The sequence below is a fragment of the Solanum stenotomum genome, chromosome 8, assembly GCF_019186545.1.
Source record: "Solanum stenotomum isolate F172 chromosome 8, ASM1918654v1, whole genome shotgun sequence".
Classification (NCBI taxonomy): Eukaryota; Viridiplantae; Streptophyta; class Magnoliopsida; order Solanales; family Solanaceae; genus Solanum; species Solanum stenotomum.
The window spans coordinates 21,119,146-21,137,135 of record NC_064289.1 but is presented as its reverse complement, the minus strand read 5'-3'; the positions used below and the strand labels follow the sequence as shown (position 1 = coordinate 21,137,135).

The following is a 17,990-nucleotide window of genomic DNA, read 5'->3' as shown; positions in this document are numbered from 1 at the left end:
AAGGACCTATTACCTCTCTAGACTATTTAATATCATATTTTTTAGCCCCTGAACTATTTAATAGTATATTTTAAAGATATATATGTGCCCACGTGGACACATTGCTATTTATAATTTTGCATTATTTTTTATGTCCACTTGGGAAAATATATATGTTTAAAATACGGTATTAAATAGTCTAGGAAGGTAATAGGTCCTCATGAAAGTTTAGTATCGCAACAGCAAATCCGACCAAAGTTAAAATATTTTTTGGACCCTTATCGCTAAAATAAACCTTGCATTATACTTCTAATTTTTTTAATAATTTGATATTTAGAATTAATTTTGGATTGAGGGGAACACAATCTCCCATATTTAAATAAGTTTTCATTTTTAGAAAATTGCTCATTTTGCTCTTCAATTCATTGTTCTCTCGTTTAGTCAGTCTCTCCTTAAATTATCGGATTTGCAGAAAGTGGGCACTACTTTCCCTTCTCTTTGTCGATTGTAGTAGAAATCGACTATACTTCTCTCTCGGTGGAGTAACATGGCGGATGCTTACTGGAGATACACCAGCGGTGGGCAGCAGCAAGCGGCTCCGGCGGCGCCGGCGTCTCTTGCTCCATTCGTCGCAAAACGTCCTCGAAGCGAATACGGTATCTAAATCAACTCTTATGTGTTTAAATAATTTAAGATTTCGGCATATTTTTTGCTCAATTGGAAAGGTTTGTAGAAACTAGGGTTTCAGTCAAAAACTTAAATTTTTTTATGGCTTGTAGAAATTAGGGTTTATTCCTTTACTCTTTCAGTCAAAAACATATTTTTATGCCTTTTTTTGCTGCGGTTGGTGTGATATAGTTATGGTAGGAATTGGGAGATAACTCACCAGGAATGTCTTGTATACTCGTCAAGAATGTCTTTGGTATTAGAGAAGTAAGCGGAGGAAATTAAAAAAAGCTGTAGCAAAAACTAAATTTTTATGGCTTGTAGAAACTAGGGTTCTTTCATTTACTTTTTCAGTCAAAAACTTAATTTGTATGTCTTTTTTGTTTGGGTTGGTGTGATATAGTTATGTTGGAATTGGGAGAATATTCACCAAGAATGTCTTGTATACTCATCAAGAATGTCTTTGGTATTGCAGAAGAAAGTGGAGGAAATAAAAAAAGCTGTAGTATATGTTTGTAGTCCCCCTAATAGGGCAATGTTTTTTTTGTTTGGCTTGATACTAGAGCTTTATTTTGGTGTTTATTCATTAGATGACCCTTTTTTGTGTATGGGGTTATTTAGTGTGCAAGGAGAAATAATTCAGGAGAATGCTAGAATTGAAGGGGAGATAGTGGAATTTTATCAAAGTCTATATACAGAAACAGTTCATTGGACACCCGCTTACCAGTTTCCAAACTGTCTAGTTCTATCAACAGTGGAAAAGGAGAGGATGCAAGGAAGTTTTGAGGAAGAAGAGGTGTTGAGATGTGTAAAGATGTGCTCTACAGGCGAGACAAGGCACCAGGGCCTGATGGTTTTACCTTGGATTCTTTATCAAATGTTGGGAAGTGGTGAAATATGATATAATGAATACTTTTCATAATTTTCAAGAGAAGGACATATTTGAAAGGAGCTTCAATGCTACCTTTATTACACATTCCAAAGAAGAAAGGTGCCAAAATTCTAAAGGATTTCAGGCCAATAAGTTTGATAGGTAGTATATACAAAATCTTCTCTAAAGTACTCACAGAGAGGTTAAAAGGAGTGATGGCAAAACTAGTGGACTCACAACAAATGACCTTTATTGAAGGAAGGCAAATCATGGATGCGGTTTTGGTAGCTAATGAAACAGTGGGATCCAGACAAAAGCAAGGAAAACCAATGATTCTTTGCAAACTTGACATAGAGAAAGCCTATGACCATGTCAATTGGGCCTATCTATTGGGAGTGCTAAATAGAATGGGGTTTGGAAAAAAGTGGATAAACTGGGTAAAATTTTGCATATCCACTGTGAGTTTTTCAATTATCATTAATGGCTCACCAACAGGGTTCTTCAAGGCACAAAAGGGTAAGGCAAGTGACCCTTTGTCACCGTTCTTATTTTTATTAGCAAAGGAAGGTCTCAACAGCATAGTCAAAACAACAAATATGAATGGGTGGTTGAGAGGTTTCAATGTAGCTAAAGAAGGAAGGGATAATCTAGAGGTGACTTATTTGCAGTATGCAGATGATACTCTCATTTTTTGTGATGCAGATGAAGAACAAATCAAAATTTTGAGGGTGATATTGGTTCTCTTTGAAGGGATGTCTGGATTGCACATCAATTGGGGAAAGAGTTTTCTTTATCCGATCAATGAGGTCACAACCATGCAATCCCTAAATGCAATTCTGGGAGGAGAGATTGGTAGTCTGCCAACAATGTACTTGGGTATGCCTTTAGGAGCAAACTCAAAGTCTAACGAAATCTGGAACAATGTGGTTGAAAAATGTGAGAAGAAATTGTCAAGGGGGAAAAGACAGTACTTATCACTAGGGGGCAGATTAACCCGCATCAACTCCGTGTTAGATTCCTTGCCAACTTATATGATGCCCTTGTTCCCTATACCAGCAATAATCATTAGTAGGTCGTACAGAATCAGGAAGAAGTTTTTGTGGCAAGGAAATAAAGACAGGAAAAGTTACCACTTGGTCAAATGGGAATCTCTGATAATTGACAAGAAGTTTGGAGGTCTGGGGATAAAGAATCTGGATAGTCATAGTAATAATGAAATGGCTATGGAAGTATGCCAATGATAAAGAGACACTATAGGGAAGAGTCATAAAAGCTAAGTATGAGGAGGAAGACAGATGGATGACTAAGGAAATTACAACTCCTTATGGAGTTAACTTATGGAGATCCATCAGAGATCTCTAGAATGAACTGAAGTGCTTCTTCAGGATCAAGGTGAACAATGGGGATAAAACTATGTTCTGGAAAGATGAATGGCATGAAGAAGACAACTTAGAAAGGTTATTTCCAGATATCTACTCATTAGTACTACACCAACAGAGTACCATGGCAGAATTATGGACAAAAGAGGGATGGAGATTCAACTTCAAAAGGCAATTCAATGGTTGGGAAATACCAAGAATGGCAGATTTCATCAACAAGATTGAGCAATTCAGTGGGTTGGGAACAGATGAAGATGAACTATGGTGGAAGGAGGATGAGAAAGGCACATACAAAGTGAGCAAAGCGTACAGGAAAATGAACCACAACCAACAGCCAAGCAGTTGGCCATGGAAGAACATTTGGAAAACCAAAATACCATATAAAGTGGCATGCTTTGTGTGGCTTTTGACAAAGGAGGCAGTGCTTACCCAAGAGAACCTAATGAAAAGAGGGATAATTTTAAGCCCCAGGTGCTTCTTGTGTGGGGAGCAGGCAGAAACTGTGAATCATCTATTCCTACATTGTAGAATCACAAGACAACTATGGAGATTGTTTTTGAACCTCAGAGGAATAACATGCCTAGGAAAATTACAGAGGCCTTAAAAAGCTGGGAACAAGCTGAGTTGTTGGCCAAGAATAGAGGCAGGTGGAGGATAGTCCCAACAAGCATTTGGTGGACAATATTTTGAGAGCATAGAGAACAATATGCAACAAATTAAGCTTAATTGCATCTTGCTATTGTGTTTTTGGTGTATTCAGTTACTTTTGAATGATCCTGTCTCTATTATTGATGTTTTAGACTTATTATAGACATAGGATCATAGAATCATAGATGTAGGTAGTACTTTGTAAATATGGGGCTACTACAGCTCTTGTAAGATTCAGATTCTAACATACATAGGCAAAGTTACAAGTTTCCAAAAAAAAAAAGTAGTGGTGAACCTACAATTTCCCATTGAGGTTGACAGTCAGTGTAAAACTAGCTATAAAGGGGCTAGGATTCCATCACATTGTCACCTGGACATGAGCTAGGATTCCTACATCATGAACAATTGACACCTCCGGTGTGGTGCAAGATAGGAAATGATTCCGACCATCATGGACAGATGATGATAAAAGGCGATTGTCCAAGTAGGTAGTTCAAACTAGTGTTCAAGGGAGCGTGAAGCGGAAAAAAGCAACAAGGCCTTGCTTCACTCAAGCGAAGTGTGAAGCACAATTTTTAAAAGAAGACCAAAATAAACCTTCCACAACGACAATATATAAGCAAATGTTCAATTTAAAGACTAATGTAGATATCACAAAATTCTTCACAGTACAAGCAAAATCAATACAAAAACATAAACTTTAGCAATTCTTCCTTGACAAGCAGTAATGCTTGGATTACCACGGATGAAATGATGCCTGGGACAATAAATTCCTTCTTCTGTGATATTGTTACAAAAAAGACATTGAATATAAGTCTTGTCGGTATTGCTAACTTTAAGCAATGAAGCAGACTCTGCCTAAACACTGGTTGAACATAGGCTCTTTGGTAGGATTCTTGTATTACCTTAAAAGAAAGGACAAGTGGTATTGCATGCCTACAAGAAACTGAATGTAAAGAGGAAAAGGTTGGAGAGATTTGCAGCACGTGTTATAAATTGTGGATAGACAAAAATGGATAACAAGTGATTAATATTGTTGAAGTAGGAAGTAGGCATAAAGTTGTAGAGGTAAGGCATGTTGGAATGTGATTATTTCACTAAACCTTGTATGGGAAAGGAGACAATTAGTGTCAAAAGTACTTGTGCAATCAATTCCTTTACAATTAATTAATAAGGGAGAGATTGATCTGCTGCATCCGTTTGCAATTCTAGTCATTAGGGTTATTATGTAATTCAAATGAAATGGAGCAGCTCTGTTGGCTGAAATGGTGGTTTACTGTATCTCCCGTTCCCCGTAAAAATGTTTGGATGAGTTGACCTATTTGACCCAACAGTACAAACCACCTTTGAAGAATTCTAGTCGTCATGCCATGTGGAACTTTAGTTTAGTGATTTAGTCCTGCACAAAACACCAACGGTCACTCATTCAGATAAAGCAAAGGTCCTATTTGTTATATTCTTAAATTTAAAGGGCAGTGTAACTTAATAAGGAGACAACAAGAGTTGAACCAATGTATTTATTGAGTAATAAACTCCTACTTATGCTTTTGGGCTCATAAATAGAACCTCTATGTTCTTAAGTTGGTCAAAATTTTATTTTATTTGGACAATAAGTATTGAGAAGTGATTTATGTCAATTATTACGTTTTCACAGTTTGTTTTTGCAGGAAAAGCTTAAATGCTTCAAGAAAGCTGTGATAAATAAATTAATACTGTAATTAGTACTCATACTGCTATGAATAATCTTGAATGTCATCTCAAACAATTTTATGTACTCATTACTGTTCCTTTTTTTTATCAATTGCCTTTCTTTTTCTTGTTCCAATAATATTTGATAACGTAAGTGCATTTTTCTGTATCCATAGCATTTGTAAAGATGTTCCTTCCTGATAATATATAGTTCTCTTATGCTAATACCTCAGTCTTATTACTTGCTGCATCACGGGAAAAACAAAATTCTCCATTGAAAAATGAAAAACTATGTTACAACCAAGGGTGGATTAGGGGGTTGCCAGGTGTTCACCCGAACCCCCCCGACAAAAAATTGCACTATATATGTAAGGTATTTTTTTATGGATATATATAGATTTTGAATCACCTGAACACAAGGCTAGAGGTTGACGCAATGGTTTAGGGGTTTAAAATTCATCTTGAGGTTCCAAGTTCAAACTTCGACACTACTTGAAATAGGTTAACAACTTTTAACTTTATTGCACTAAATGTCCAGTTAAAGAATTCAATTATTATATCATATAATTTTAGTATATAATTTATGTCAACTATTATCTTCACTTATGAGTACAACTCAAGTTTAACAAAGTTAATTATCTACCTAAGTTGGATAATATAAATCTATCTTTTGCAGCATTACAGTAATTATTGAAAAAGTAATTGAAATATGCCTTTTTTTCAAAAGAAAGAGACAAGTCTAAGTTAAGAAAAAAACTAAAATGATTACTAAGTTCACAATCATATATGTAATATGTATATAAATAATGTAGTAATTCTCTTAATACGCATACATAACCTTTTCCAAAAATGTTGTCCAATGATTCACTCTGTTTTTACTTGGGCAAGATTCACTCTGTTTTTACTTGGGCAACGAACTTATTATATTTTTTAAATATCAGCTTGTCATGGTTATTTTAATAAGCTTTTTGTCCAATTTATTTGATTGAGTGAGAAAATTAGATAAAAATAAGGATAAGAAGTTTTATAATCACACAAATATTGTGGCATATTTAAGATTACAAGTATTAAGAATCTTATGGTCATTCAAATGCTATGACATATATAAAATATATACGTTTCATAAGTTTTTCTTTTTTAAAACTATGTGTCCGGTCAAAACTACAACACCATATCTTGTCAAACTATGTCATTTGAATTGAAACAAACATAATGACAAATACCACCTAAAAAATATCTACATATGTGGGCATCATTTCACCTAGTATGATTAGATGACGAAAGTAAAACTAAATTTCGGAAAAAAATATAGAACATCGGTTCAGAAGATTCCAAGGAACCAACATTTTTTTTTTATAACCGAGAAATCCGTCTGTGACCCGCCCTTTGGACCAATCGCAGCCTTCTAAACTCGGTGGATAGTGGGCCCGCCCTTCTACCCTTCTCCACTTAAATACCAGGCTTCGCTTTGCGTGGTGTGGGGCTTGAACCTACGACCTAAGCCACAAATCCTCCACCCTTTGCCACTCGAGCTAGGCCTTGGGGGCAAGGAACCAACATATTTTTTGTAAGGAGAGATCTAAATAGTCATGTGAGTTGAGATGGTAATTGCTTTGACCAAGCACATGTGAGAAATATATAGTACTAGGAATGACAAAGGAAAGATATTATAGAATGTAAGATGTTGCTTTAGCTTATGATTTAGTTATAGTTACTCATACTTGAAAGATAGAAAATATCACTTAATAACATTTAAGAGTGGGTTAATCATAGTCAAACAAAATTGATCCTTTCCCAAAGATGTGATGAACCACATGTAAGGATTGTAACATTATACCAAGGAAAGCTATGACTATGAAACATAAACAGGTAGTCTTGAATGTAAATCGAAGAAGAATGTGAAAGGAGATGAGTCACAAATAACCGAGAAGTCAGTGATGGGAATAAAAGGGTAACTAGATAGTAAAAAACTAAAAGAGGAGGGAGCATGGGATATATATGGGAAGTTGGGAATGAAGACATCCCATGGAACATTAAGAAAGGAACATGTAAAGTTTTAGGAGTGTCTAAAAGCTCTAGCACCTCAAATTTATGCCTAGCAAATGCACCGGTTGTAGGTGTAAGATCATAGGGTGTTTTAAGAGGGGATGAGACAAACCTAATGGAGGCAGTTATGTTCTAGGTGCTTTTTGTGAAACTAAAATGAAATAGAGACGACAAATTATCTCTTCTTACATTGCAAGGTGACAACACAACTTTTGCAGATTTTCCTAAACCTTAGGGGTTTCAGATGGACTATGCGAAAAAATACTTCAGATATGTTAGCATGCTGGAACAAAGATGGGAATGTGTTGGGACATAAGGAGAGATGGAAGATTGTCCTTGCCTTCATTGGGTGGACAATTTGGAAGGAAAGGAGTCGAGGATGTTCTGAAAACAAGAGCATCCCTTTCCAGAGCTTAAGAGTTTGAAGATTAACTGTTTGGTGACCAATTATTTTTGGTGTATACAGACCCTACATAATGAGGTGGAGGGAATTACTTTTATTTTATAGTTTATGAGGGTGTAGGTGGTAAAAGGTTTTGGTGTTTCCCTCATTTACTCTTGTAATTACTGCTGATATACACTATTGGTGTATTTCTTGTCTATAAAACTGTTAACTTTCTCAAAAATAAAATAATATTATGGAAGGAAGTAATGTACAATCTCCTGGGATCCTTGCAGACTAGTAAGGCACAATGGAATACCAAGATTATATAGGCAATAACAATTACCTCCTCTTTCCCCATTTATGTGACACACTTGCTTCTTTTAGGTCTGTTAAAAAAGGTTGTGTCCTTTCTATATATAGAGATAATTTGACTTTAGAATTCTCATTTTACCATTAATGGGATGATTCAAAGCTACACAAATGTACAAGGCTTATCTTAGAACATAATTTTCAAAAGTTTCTTTTGTCTTTCTTAAATTTTTTTACCAAGTTAAACAGTGTCATATAAATTGAGAAGGGTGTAGTTGGGATTAGTTTTTTTAGTCATGTTGGTACATTTACTTTTAATGTTTATTAGCACTGAGCACTCTTTTAGTCTTGTTAAAGGTTTATGTACCAGTAGAAAAATGGAGAGTACTTCAGTTACTATTATAAAAAAGAAAAGAAAATGGAGAGTACTTCTAGTGCTAGAGAGAATAAGAGCCTGTTTGGATTGGCTTAAAAAAACAACTTTTAAGTCAAAAATAAAAAGTCAAACTGAAATAACTTTTAAGTCAAAAAATAAAAAGTAGGGGGAGACCTACTTTTGGTTTTTAACTTATTTTAAGTCATTTTAAACTTATGTTAAGTCATTTTTGACTTATTCTAAATTATTTTTTATATTTGCCAAACACTTGCAAAAGTCAAAACCTGACTTAAAAGTAGGTTTGACCAACTTTTAAGCCAATCCAAACGCCCTCTAAGTGTTATGATATTGGACCGAGATAGCTTAATTGCAGTGATGGTTTTTAACCCAAAAAATCTGAAATTTTGGTTTTCCTTTTCTTGTTTTTAGTGTTTTAGGTTTAGGATTTTATAACTTAGGTTTTTGATTTTTAAGAAAAAGGCTCGATTTCTTTACTAGTTTCAAAAAAAAGAAAAAGGCTTGATTACATTTAATGACCGGACTAAAATATATTTATGGGACACATGGAGAAACAATAATTTTTGGGCCATGGGATCCCTAAGTTACTAACTAAACTGGGTTTCTTAATGATAACAAAGTGATTGAGTACAAAAGGAGGCAGAGAAAAGGAAGGTATGGAACTCCTTGCCGTCTTTGGAGTCTTGCATCTTTGGTTCTAACCTATTGGCAGCACTAGATTTCCCTTCAACTATAACACATCAGATATTTTGATGAATAGAAAGTTGGAAAGGTTTCAGAAAATTAATTACCAGAAGACGAGCTGTTCCTTACACAAATTTACTTCTAGTAATGAATCTGCTTTGAGGGTGTATAAGCTATTTGATGATTTATGCTCAGTTTAAGGTGGAAAGATGAAGTGTTTCCTAAGCACAAGTCCATTTTGCACAAGACCCAAATATAATCCAAGACTATATGTTGCAGAGGTTTTATAGAAGAGTAAGCATATTCAATATGTCAAGATAGAAGATAGCAGTCATGCACGGTGGTATTCAGAAATCAATCATATTCTGGAGATTGCAATTTCTATTATTATATATGGATCTAACCATATAGGCAAGTTGAAATTAGTCCTTAATTCAAAATCATTAAAAGGTTCTAAGGGGAAAGAAGGGTTCAAGAAAAATAGTGAACATTCTACATGAGCTAAAAATGGGTGGAACAGCAGTGGCCTGAAATGATAAAAACCGAACTGAGTAATCTTCTGTTCGATGATCACTGATCAGTTCATGTATTCAAAAACTAATACTCCTTCCTGTTCAATTTTGCTTGTCCTACTTTCCTTTTTAGTTCGTTTCAAGAATAAAGTTTCTTTCCTTTTTTCTGGCATACTCTTTAATTTCAACTTTCCATGTGGCATGTTTAAGACCACAATATTAAAGAACATTATAGTACATTCAACATATCTTTAACTTAACACAAGAAGATTCAAAAGTTTTCTTTAGCCACCAGACGATCAAATTGAAATGGACTGAGTAACTAACAACACCTAACCGAAGTTTTAAAACAGAACTGAATCGATCAATTACCCACCCCTAATGAACAATAATTATGCATATAACTGACTCTAACTAGCTTAGGATTGATGTGTAGTAGTTGACTAGTTGTATGTATCAGTATATCAATAAAAAGTATGGAAGTGCAATGATATTATTGGCTAAGATTGTGCTAGTCCACAGCCCACTGGTACTAAAAATTTTAAGTTGCAACTCTGCATGACTACAAGTTGCTTTAACCAAACCTTTAAAAAGTTTATTAGGGAAATCAGGGTAAAAATTGTTTCAACTTTCAGGTTTGGTTCATGTTTTGTAATCTCACGTTCATGCTGATATTTGTTGTACTTTAATTAGCTTAATTTTACTATTCTTTTCTTGTTTGTTTGTGCTCATATATTACCAGGAAAAAATATAAGTTGCTGGCAGCCTGACCCACAATTTAGTGCTTCCTTCTCTCTTTCTGCAATTAATTTCTTTTGGTGTTTTCCACTTTTTAGATGCTCCAAGTGGTCCTGAATATCCTGGCTATTATGGCCGTGATGCTGAAAGGGGAATGCCTCGAGTCGGGAGAGACGCAGATCCTATCGAAGCATCCTATGAGCGCTACCTCCGTAGTGGGGTACTTAATTTTTATTTTCTTTTGAGGTTGGTTTCTTGATACTGTATAGGTCTAATATAGTCGTAAAATTTCCAGCAAATTTCCTCCCATGTTGCCAGTGAGTCTGCAAGATCCATGCATAGTGGAATTAGTGGCCATCCTATTGACGATCCACGTGTTATGGGCATCGGGGGATCCGACCCACTAGCTTTTAAAAGCAGGAATGTTGGAATGGTAGGTGGCAGACCAGAAGCTACCCTTCCTCCGGATGCTAGCAGTACGTTGTTTGTAGAGGGTTTGCCTGCGGATTGTACAAGAAGAGAGGTGTCACGTATCCTTGTGTGGCAAGATTTTCTGTTCTTATTGTCGTATGGCCCAATCTAGTTTTTCCCTTGACTTAAGTTTTTGCAGATTTGTTCCGCCCTTTTTTAGGTTACAAAGAAGTTAGGCTGGTACCAAAAGGATCAAGACATGTAAGAATACCTTTCACATCTTATCGAGGTCTAGTTCAGGTCTAGTTCTGTATACTGTTATTTTGGGTTCACCGCTCTATCAACTTATGCAGGCTGGAGGCGATCCTTTGATTCTTTGCTTTGTTGATTTCGTAAGTCCCCTTCATGCAGCTACTGCAATGGATGCCTTACAAGGTGAGCTTGACAAACCCTTCTGTAGTCTTATCTCGTGACTGCTAGTAATACAGTTAGCCTTCATATTCTTGCCCCTTTTGGTAACCTGCAAACACAAGTACTCCCCCGATCTCGATTTATGTGGTACTGTTTGACCGGACACAAAGTTCTGATTAATGGTAAAATTGGAATTTTAATTTTTTGTAAATGTAAAAATGTGACATTCGTTTTGCCACAGAAAAAGGGAAGTGCGTCGTATAAGTTGGGGCAGAGGGATATAAGATTGAGGTCTTCAAAGTTTAAACGAGAGTAAGAAGAAATATTTTTGCTTCTAAGTTGCAAAATTAGGATTATAACTCTTTCTGGGCGTTTGGGCATAGAAAATGTGATAGTAATACATATGCAATCCTGTCAAATTGTGCCCAAAATTTTGCTTGCTTGCAAAAACCTCTAGAATAGATTACTCACTCCTACACTGGCACCCTTTATTTACGATTCGTAAAAGTATACCTCTAAGTAGGCAACCGGACATAAAAAATGTGATATTTGAAAAAGGGTATTTGAAAATTGAGTTGTGTTTGGACATGCATTTGATTTGAAAAAAGTTCAAATTTGTGAGTGGGAAAAAAATTTCTCTTGAAAAACTGGTCAACCACTTTTCGAATTTTAAACTCATCTTCAAATTCTTTTTGAAAAAATTGTTCCAAATGTATAACCAACTGTTGTTTTGAATTTTTCTTTTGAAAAAAGTGAATTTTGTATGGACAAACGGGAACAATATTTTATTGGCAAGTCTAAGTAGATTGGTATCTTTCTTTTCCTGAGTTTGGTTACCCGGGACATTCTCTTTGTAGTTATCCTGACGATGCTGGTTCTTCGCATTTGGTTACATTTTCACCTTGTTCTTTCCAGCCTTTTGAGTGCCATACTAACTTGTCTCCTCTACAACTTTTTCTCTAATATATTTTGAGGAATGTTTACGTGTGAAGTGACATCCACCTCCTGAATTTATGGAGATTCTTGGGCCATTTTTTCAGCATTTTCTCTAGATCTCTTTTGAACCTAGTTTATCTCCTCACTAGCGCAAATTGTGGTTCGACCAGTTCTCTTTTTGTTGTCGGAGCTATTGATAAAAAACTTCGCCACGTGTTCTTTAGAGCTGATGACATGGGTACCTCATTATTCCGTGCTGGTTGTGGAGAATCCTCAATTTATCATCAGAATAGCACTAAACAAAATCGGTGTTCTGTGAATATTCTAAATTACCAAACTCTTAGTTACTATGTGGAGCTGTTTCTGGACAAATACCTAGTGCTTAACACATTGAACAAGATTAGTTCGTCTTGGCAGTCTGTCTCCAAAGCTCAATCTTTGAAACTAGGCTTCCTCCTTCCTCCTGTGCACAAGTCTAGTGGTTAATTCCTCAAAGTTAAAAAAAAAACAAAAAAAAATTCCTCACTTCTTCTGCAGCCCTTTCATCTTATTTAGTGGTGTGAATTGCATGTTAAAATTTTGGTCTTCTGGCAATTTTGAGGGGATTAAACTTTTGATAGAAGTTGGACATCTGGAAGCTGTTCTCTTGCGCAGCTCAGCATGTGCCTTTGACTCTGCCACAGCATGGGGAATACCTCTTCATTTCGTTTGTTGGTTGCATGCTGAACCTTTTCTGCTTGAAAGCAAACCCAAGATCCAATTTTTGGAAAATGTATACAATATCACATGTTGCTGGTGTACATTTGAGTCGTCCCTGAAAGAGAAATTTGTTGCGATGGTGTAGTAAAACTAAATCTTGCAGGTTATAAATTCGATGAGCATGAGCGTGATTCAGTCAGCTTAAAGCTGCAATTTTCTCGCAATCCTGGTGCTAGGTCGGGTGGAGGTCATCGTGGAAAACGTTGAAACTATGCGTATTTACAGGTGACATGCTAGACTTCGATGCGCTTGACCCTTTATTATCGATGGCCTATGTTGCTCGGACCCTTCAAAAATGTCAACTGGTGCATGTTGGATTCTCCAAAAGTAGTGTATTTTTGGAGAATCCGACACGGGTGAGGCATCGAAAGTGAAGAGTCCGTGCAACTTAGTTGATGGCCATAACATATGGTACAAAGTTCATAACTCAAACTAAATTGTGGAACTATACTTCTGTGTAGGACTTGCCCAAGTTCGGAGATATATAATACTTAGCGACGTTATGCCGGCTTTGCAGTTTCGTGTGCGATGTGTTTCTCTGATTGGGCGCTTTCGTTAGGACCACCTTGAAACTGCTGGGTTTTATTTTATTCGGGGGAGGAAGTGATAGTTGCTAAGAATGCGTTTAGCTTTCGTTTCAACCTCAACTTTACTGGACCCCATGTGTTGTTAAATTTTATATCTGGATGGGCGAGAGATGATTTTACCTCGAATCTTGCGCATATAATGTTAATAACGTACCTGTAATATTAAGTCGACCTGCTCGTTAGCAGTTTGAAAAGTTGCTTGTCTGATCATGCCATGAATCGTTTGAATTCCTTTTTAAATTTGCTACAAGTTATGATCAAGTAGACATTCGAGGGTATTATATTGTGACCCATCAACTTCTGTTCTGTTGATGAAAGAGCTGGGAGGCTTTTCGTGTCAATTTTGATTGTCTGATTGCTGTCATTTAGGTCTGGAGACTTTTGAAGTTGATGGGAACAATCCCTGGTAGAAAGTGTATGTGCCTTCCCATGGTTCCATTTGTTGACGGTTTTGGACTTTCGGTTACCTACTCCAAATAAAGTGTGCGCACCCAAGAAACTATTTTGGGAGGCGGGGGTTGGTTCTGGACTGCTGGTGGTGTGTTTTTATTTGGAGGCTATGAAATCACTTACTATTGTACGTATAGAGTCTCCCCATGTTCCTTCAGTGTGTGTATCATCCTTTTGTTGTTGGTCTATTACTACGAAGGTGAGAAGTTAGTTGACTCCAGCTCCTCAGGAGTTCACCTCCCCCATTCCGGAGCTGACACAATCTGAATGATCTCCCTCTTACAGTTAAAAAAGTGGTTAACTATATTGAAAAAATCCATCTGAAAAACATTACTTTTCCCATTTGTTTATTTTCTTCCTTAAGTGCTCATGAGCGTTTTTTTTGAAATTTACAGAGCTAATATGCACTGGGTTGAAAGTTTACGCAGCTTGCTCAGTCCATTAGAAGCTCACCGTGAAAGAAATACTTGAGAATAAAAGAAGAAAATGCATAGTCAGACGACTTGTATTTTTTTTTTAAAGTCCAAATAGATTTATAATTACAACTAAAAGAAAGCTCACCGATATTTTATTTTCCTTCTAAAATCAAGTGTCAAATAATTTGTTATTTAAATATTCGAACAGTTGTCAAAATGCGTACGCCCACTTTAGCTAGTGAAATGATAAAATTTTAGTTTGTCAATGATTAAGAAGTGTCCTGCCGTCCTTTGCTTAGTCCAACGAATAAACTCAGCAGCTAATTTCGAAGGGTTAATGTCTGGACAGAATATTCAACTAGTACTCCTAACCATTTTTTCCAGCCTAATTCTGTAAATCTAAATTTAAAAGTAACTTCTGTTAGACGCGAATTTAGGATTGGATTGTGTAATTTGAATAGGCGCTATTTATTCACCCTTATATTTACATAGCCTGAGTGAGCTAAAAGCAATTGCTTCAGTTGTGATGTGCATGAAGAAGCTGAAATTTGCCTCAACAAAATAGCTAACCAACTTCTTGAAGCTGATGCCTGATTTCTGTTTGAAGGTGTACAGTAGAGTTACTGAATATCATTCATGAAGATTTGGCTATGATCGGAGACCGCCATTGGCATGGCAAGAACTGTGATCCTAAAAATGGTGTGCTTTCAGAATGTGGCCTACTGGGATGCATTCTTCTCTCTTGCTCTCTTTTCGTATTGCTTATTTCATTGATAGTTGTTCAAGGTACAGTTGCTGTTACTTACACCTATCTACAAAGAGCACATTCTGGTAATTAACACACTTTGTTTTAGTCCTGCATTGTTTGACATGGCTTTACTCGGAAAATTTCTGTACTGCTCTTTACCTCGAGGATGAAAAAACCTTTTTTGTTTGTTGTTTATAACACTATTTGACTAATATTTCAAAATTTTATCTTCTCCGGAGTGCTACAAATGTAAAAGTAGTCTTGAATACCTTGGTTTTGTTTGTGTTTGTCGAGACCTGTTTATTATACTTTAGTTTATTATTGGTTTGTTTAGGACTAATTTGAGCTGAGAGAAACTTCAATTCACATTGCTATAATTTAGTCACATTGTTGTTCTGCAGATTGATAGCTTTTGGGGTGGGATCAACAGGTTGAGCCAACAGTGTTTATGGTTTAGCTTTTTGAATGATTAGTTTTGCAAATGTTTCTGGAAAACTCAAGTTTCAATGGATGAATCTTTTGCTGGTTTTGACTTGTATCATGCTGCAGGCAGAGGCAGAGCTACAATGTGTAAATGGGTCGAAAATAAATGTACAATATATGTGTATATATATATAATAAATATGTTACTTTCATGTATGTTCATTTCTATATATTGAATCTCGTTAATGAAAGTTCTGACTTTATCACCTACTGTCATGTAAAGGAGATGAGAGCCAGGGTGCAGAGACGGAGCCAGTGTTTACGAAGAGTATACAGATTATAAAGAAGCAACTAACAAAAAAATTTTAGGAGTAGGTTCACATCTATTTTGCTCAATTTAACGACTTTATCATCTGTACTGAACGGCGTCAATAATTTGTTTTCCACCAAATACAATCCATATAACGTTTTATCTTCACTGCTAGTAATTATAAAATACACGGTAAAATGTATAGACTGAAATAATAGATTTATAATTGATGAGTTGAGATTTTTATTTAACATATATCACATATTAAAAAGAATAAATTAATTTATCGATTTCTACTTAAAAATCTAAAGTTATTTTTATCTTTAATTTTGCTACTTCTTAAATTTTTATGTGTTAAATTTGTTGTGTTTTTGCTAAAGAATGTGTGAATATCCAAATCAAAAGTGCCTAGTTCGTTCTTCTGATTCACCTATAAAATTATGGAAGAAAATAAGCTGTTATTTTTTTTAAAAAAATCAGGCCAAACCTCCCGATAACCTACTTAGGAGGGAAGAAAAAGTACAATGATATATGTGTAATTGCACATAATCTTTTCTTCTATTTTTTTTTTGGTAGGAACTTATTTGAAAATATTATTTTATATTTAATACAAACAAATATCTAAAATTAAAATTTCAATTAAATTTAGTAATTAATAAATATTTATTTTATATCAATTTACATGACATACTTTCTTGTCCCAAAATGATTTTTTTTGAGCAACTTTCACATATAGCAAACATAAAAATCATATTTGTATGCTATAACTATAGTTTGCATAATTGCTCTCCATAACAAACATAAATATGTATATTTCGCTATACATATACAAAAGAAAGCAGTTGTATAATCTGTTTCTATTTCGGTATACATATACAAAAGATCAATTGTATAATCTGTGTTTGTATAAAACGAGAAAGAGAGAAAGACAAGAAAACTGGGCAGGAAAAGATCGTATTTGTATAATCATAAGTGTATAGGACGAAAAATATATGCATTTATATTTGTATATACAATTTTCTCTCGCTTTATACAAACACAAACGCAATGTATACATTTGTGTTTGTATAAAGTGAGAGAGGCGAGTGAGATCTGGGAGAGTGGCGAGCAAGATCTGGAAGAGGGGAGAGAGGGGAACGAAAATATATGTATATATATAATTTTCTCTCGCTTTTATGTGTTTGTGTTTGTATAAAAGCGAGAGAGGCGAGGGAGACTGTCAGCGAGAACGAGAGTGGCGAGCGAGATTCACCAGGAGAGAAGCGAAATAACAACAATTTTCTATGGGGTACAATTAAATCAAACTATGTTTATAGCATTTAATTTGAATTAATAATTTGCTATTATATACAATTTTATGTATGTTTCAAAATGAAAGTTATCTATACTTAGAAATAATTTAACTTTAAAATTACACTTTTATTTAATTTTAAAGTATTAGTTTTTTCTTTTTGATAAAATAATTTATAACTATAAAAATAATTAAATAATATCACATGATGTGATGGAGGAAATAATATCTAAAAAAGTAGTAGGTTTGAGAGGGGGTGGAGAGATAGGTGAAAAAAGAATAAAAAAGAAAGTTAATAGAGGACCCACAAAAAAACTCTTTGAAATTTGTATGACATGGGTTTTGCTAATAATGAAGTTAAGAGAAGCAAGGATCAACCCTTCGACCTCGCTGCCTTTCACACACTCTTTACCACTAAGCCAAAGGCTCTAACCATGTTAAGGATGTGCAAACATTAGTATATATTGACACTTCAATAAATTTGATCTACTATATCATATAAATTTTTGACGAAATTAATTGTTTGCACATTCTTGGTTAGCTCTAGCTTCGCTCCTATTACGATCGCGTAATTGTATTGTTCTTCCTATAATGTAACTTTGTAGACTAGACTTTAGACTTGTTATCTGAAATGTTTATCATATTTCTTGGATTTGTTAATTCTATCTTGATTCAACAATAATTATATTCTACTAGCAAGTCATCCTTGTAAATATGCCAATTAAGTATATCTCTATTTACTTCTTAAGACAACTAACACAAATGGCTGATTGGGAGATGTTGATGTGGTTCGATATGAAAGGAAAAGTTTGGATGTGACTTATCTGTAATATATAACACACTCATCTTTTGTGGGGCAGAAGAAGGATGACTCAGATATCTGAGAGTAATATTGATCTTGTTTGAAGGTATCTTTGAGTTGCATATTAATTGAAGGAAGAGTTTTCT

The 17,990-nt window shown here is 35.1% G+C and overlaps 1 protein-coding gene across 3 annotated transcripts; it reads left to right on the top strand.

Annotated features, from left to right (window-relative positions):
• The first annotated feature begins 386 nt into the window (after positions 1–386).
• Positions 387–15,596, top strand: LOC125873189 (protein MATERNALLY EXPRESSED GENE 5-like). Of its 3 annotated transcripts, none has more exons than XR_007447193.1 (7): positions 387–635; positions 10,399–10,520; positions 10,596–10,830; positions 10,911–10,972; positions 11,065–11,146; positions 14,878–15,101; positions 15,420–15,596. XR_007447193.1 is itself a non-coding variant. In XM_049554080.1 (7 exons), the coding sequence occupies exons 1-6, from the start codon at positions 527–529 to the stop codon at positions 13,022–13,024; spliced, it is 714 nt and encodes a 237-aa protein (XP_049410037.1). In that variant the 5' UTR covers positions 388–526; the 3' UTR covers positions 13,025–13,042; positions 13,279–13,680. The 3 variants fall into 3 exon arrangements, 2 of the variants coding, with proteins under 2 accessions (XP_049410038.1, XP_049410037.1); XM_049554080.1 differs by lacking the exons at positions 14,878–15,101; positions 15,420–15,596 and adding exons at positions 12,921–13,042; positions 13,279–13,680 and having other exon boundaries at positions 388–635; XM_049554081.1 differs by lacking the exon at positions 15,420–15,596 and having other exon boundaries at positions 14,878–15,148.
• Positions 15,597–17,990: the final 2,394 nt, after the last annotated feature.